This window comes from Penaeus monodon, chromosome 23, assembly GCF_015228065.2.
Source record: "Penaeus monodon isolate SGIC_2016 chromosome 23, NSTDA_Pmon_1, whole genome shotgun sequence".
In the NCBI taxonomy this organism is placed as follows: domain Eukaryota; kingdom Metazoa; phylum Arthropoda; class Malacostraca; order Decapoda; family Penaeidae; genus Penaeus; species Penaeus monodon.
In genome coordinates, this window is record NC_051408.1 from 610,177 (window position 1) to 610,873 (window position 697).

Genomic DNA, 697 nt, shown 5'->3' on the forward strand with positions numbered 1-697 from the left:
ATCTAAATAGAGTCACGAGTAAATGACAAGAACCTCAATTTGAAGCACACACTAGACGGCAAATATTGCCAATTGTTTTCTATGAGATTTCACCCCCACACTGATCCTTCTCTTCGGCAGGGAAGAATAGTTCGCACTCTCTTTAAAGATATCACAGGGTTTTCTTTACGTGCACTCGATCGCGTGGTGAGCTGAGGTTTCAATCACAGAGGGTCTAGTGTCCGTCTCGCACTTGATTTCTGAGCTGTAGTTCTTGAATTCCTCCTGCGAGTGCTTGATGAGGTCGTCTGGGATGATGTACGAGGGGCTCTTGGGGTCATAGTCCACGCTGTCGTGCAGGGGGTCGTGGCGGGGGGACGCGTGGGGCATGCCGTCGAGGCTGTTGTTGTCTATCGTGTCCAGGCTGCTCCCTGGTAGGGGGATAAGATATTTAGCAATAGGAATTTTAGGGTCAACTGTAGAGCAGCAAAACCTATGGGCGATGTTATGAAGTAAGAATATACCCCGGCACAAGCACTGCATTTTCCCATTCGCCGAACCACTTACCGGAGGCGATGGATGGGCAGTAATCATAGCCTGACGACGACCCCGTCGGAGACCGCTCTGCCGCCAGCTCCTCCTCGGGGCTGGAGGGCTTACAACTCGTTGTCTTCCAGTGCGTCCTGGAAGAGAAGTAAGACGTTAGAATACTGTATTG

General features: G+C 50.9%; 1 protein-coding gene across 1 annotated transcript in view; it reads right to left on the bottom strand.

The window, feature by feature from the left end:
- Positions 1–6: 6 nt before the first annotated feature.
- The window catches only part of LOC119587663 (atrophin-1-like), a 5,357-nt gene continuing 4,666 nt past the window's right edge, over positions 7–697 (bottom strand). The window contains exons 9-10 of the mRNA XM_037936344.1: positions 547–662; positions 7–410 (exon numbers count right to left, since the gene is read on the bottom strand). Coding sequence (XP_037792272.1) covers positions 166–410; positions 547–662 — 361 coding nt within the window. The 3' untranslated portion in view covers positions 7–165. The remainder of the gene's footprint in view (positions 411–546; positions 663–697) is intronic.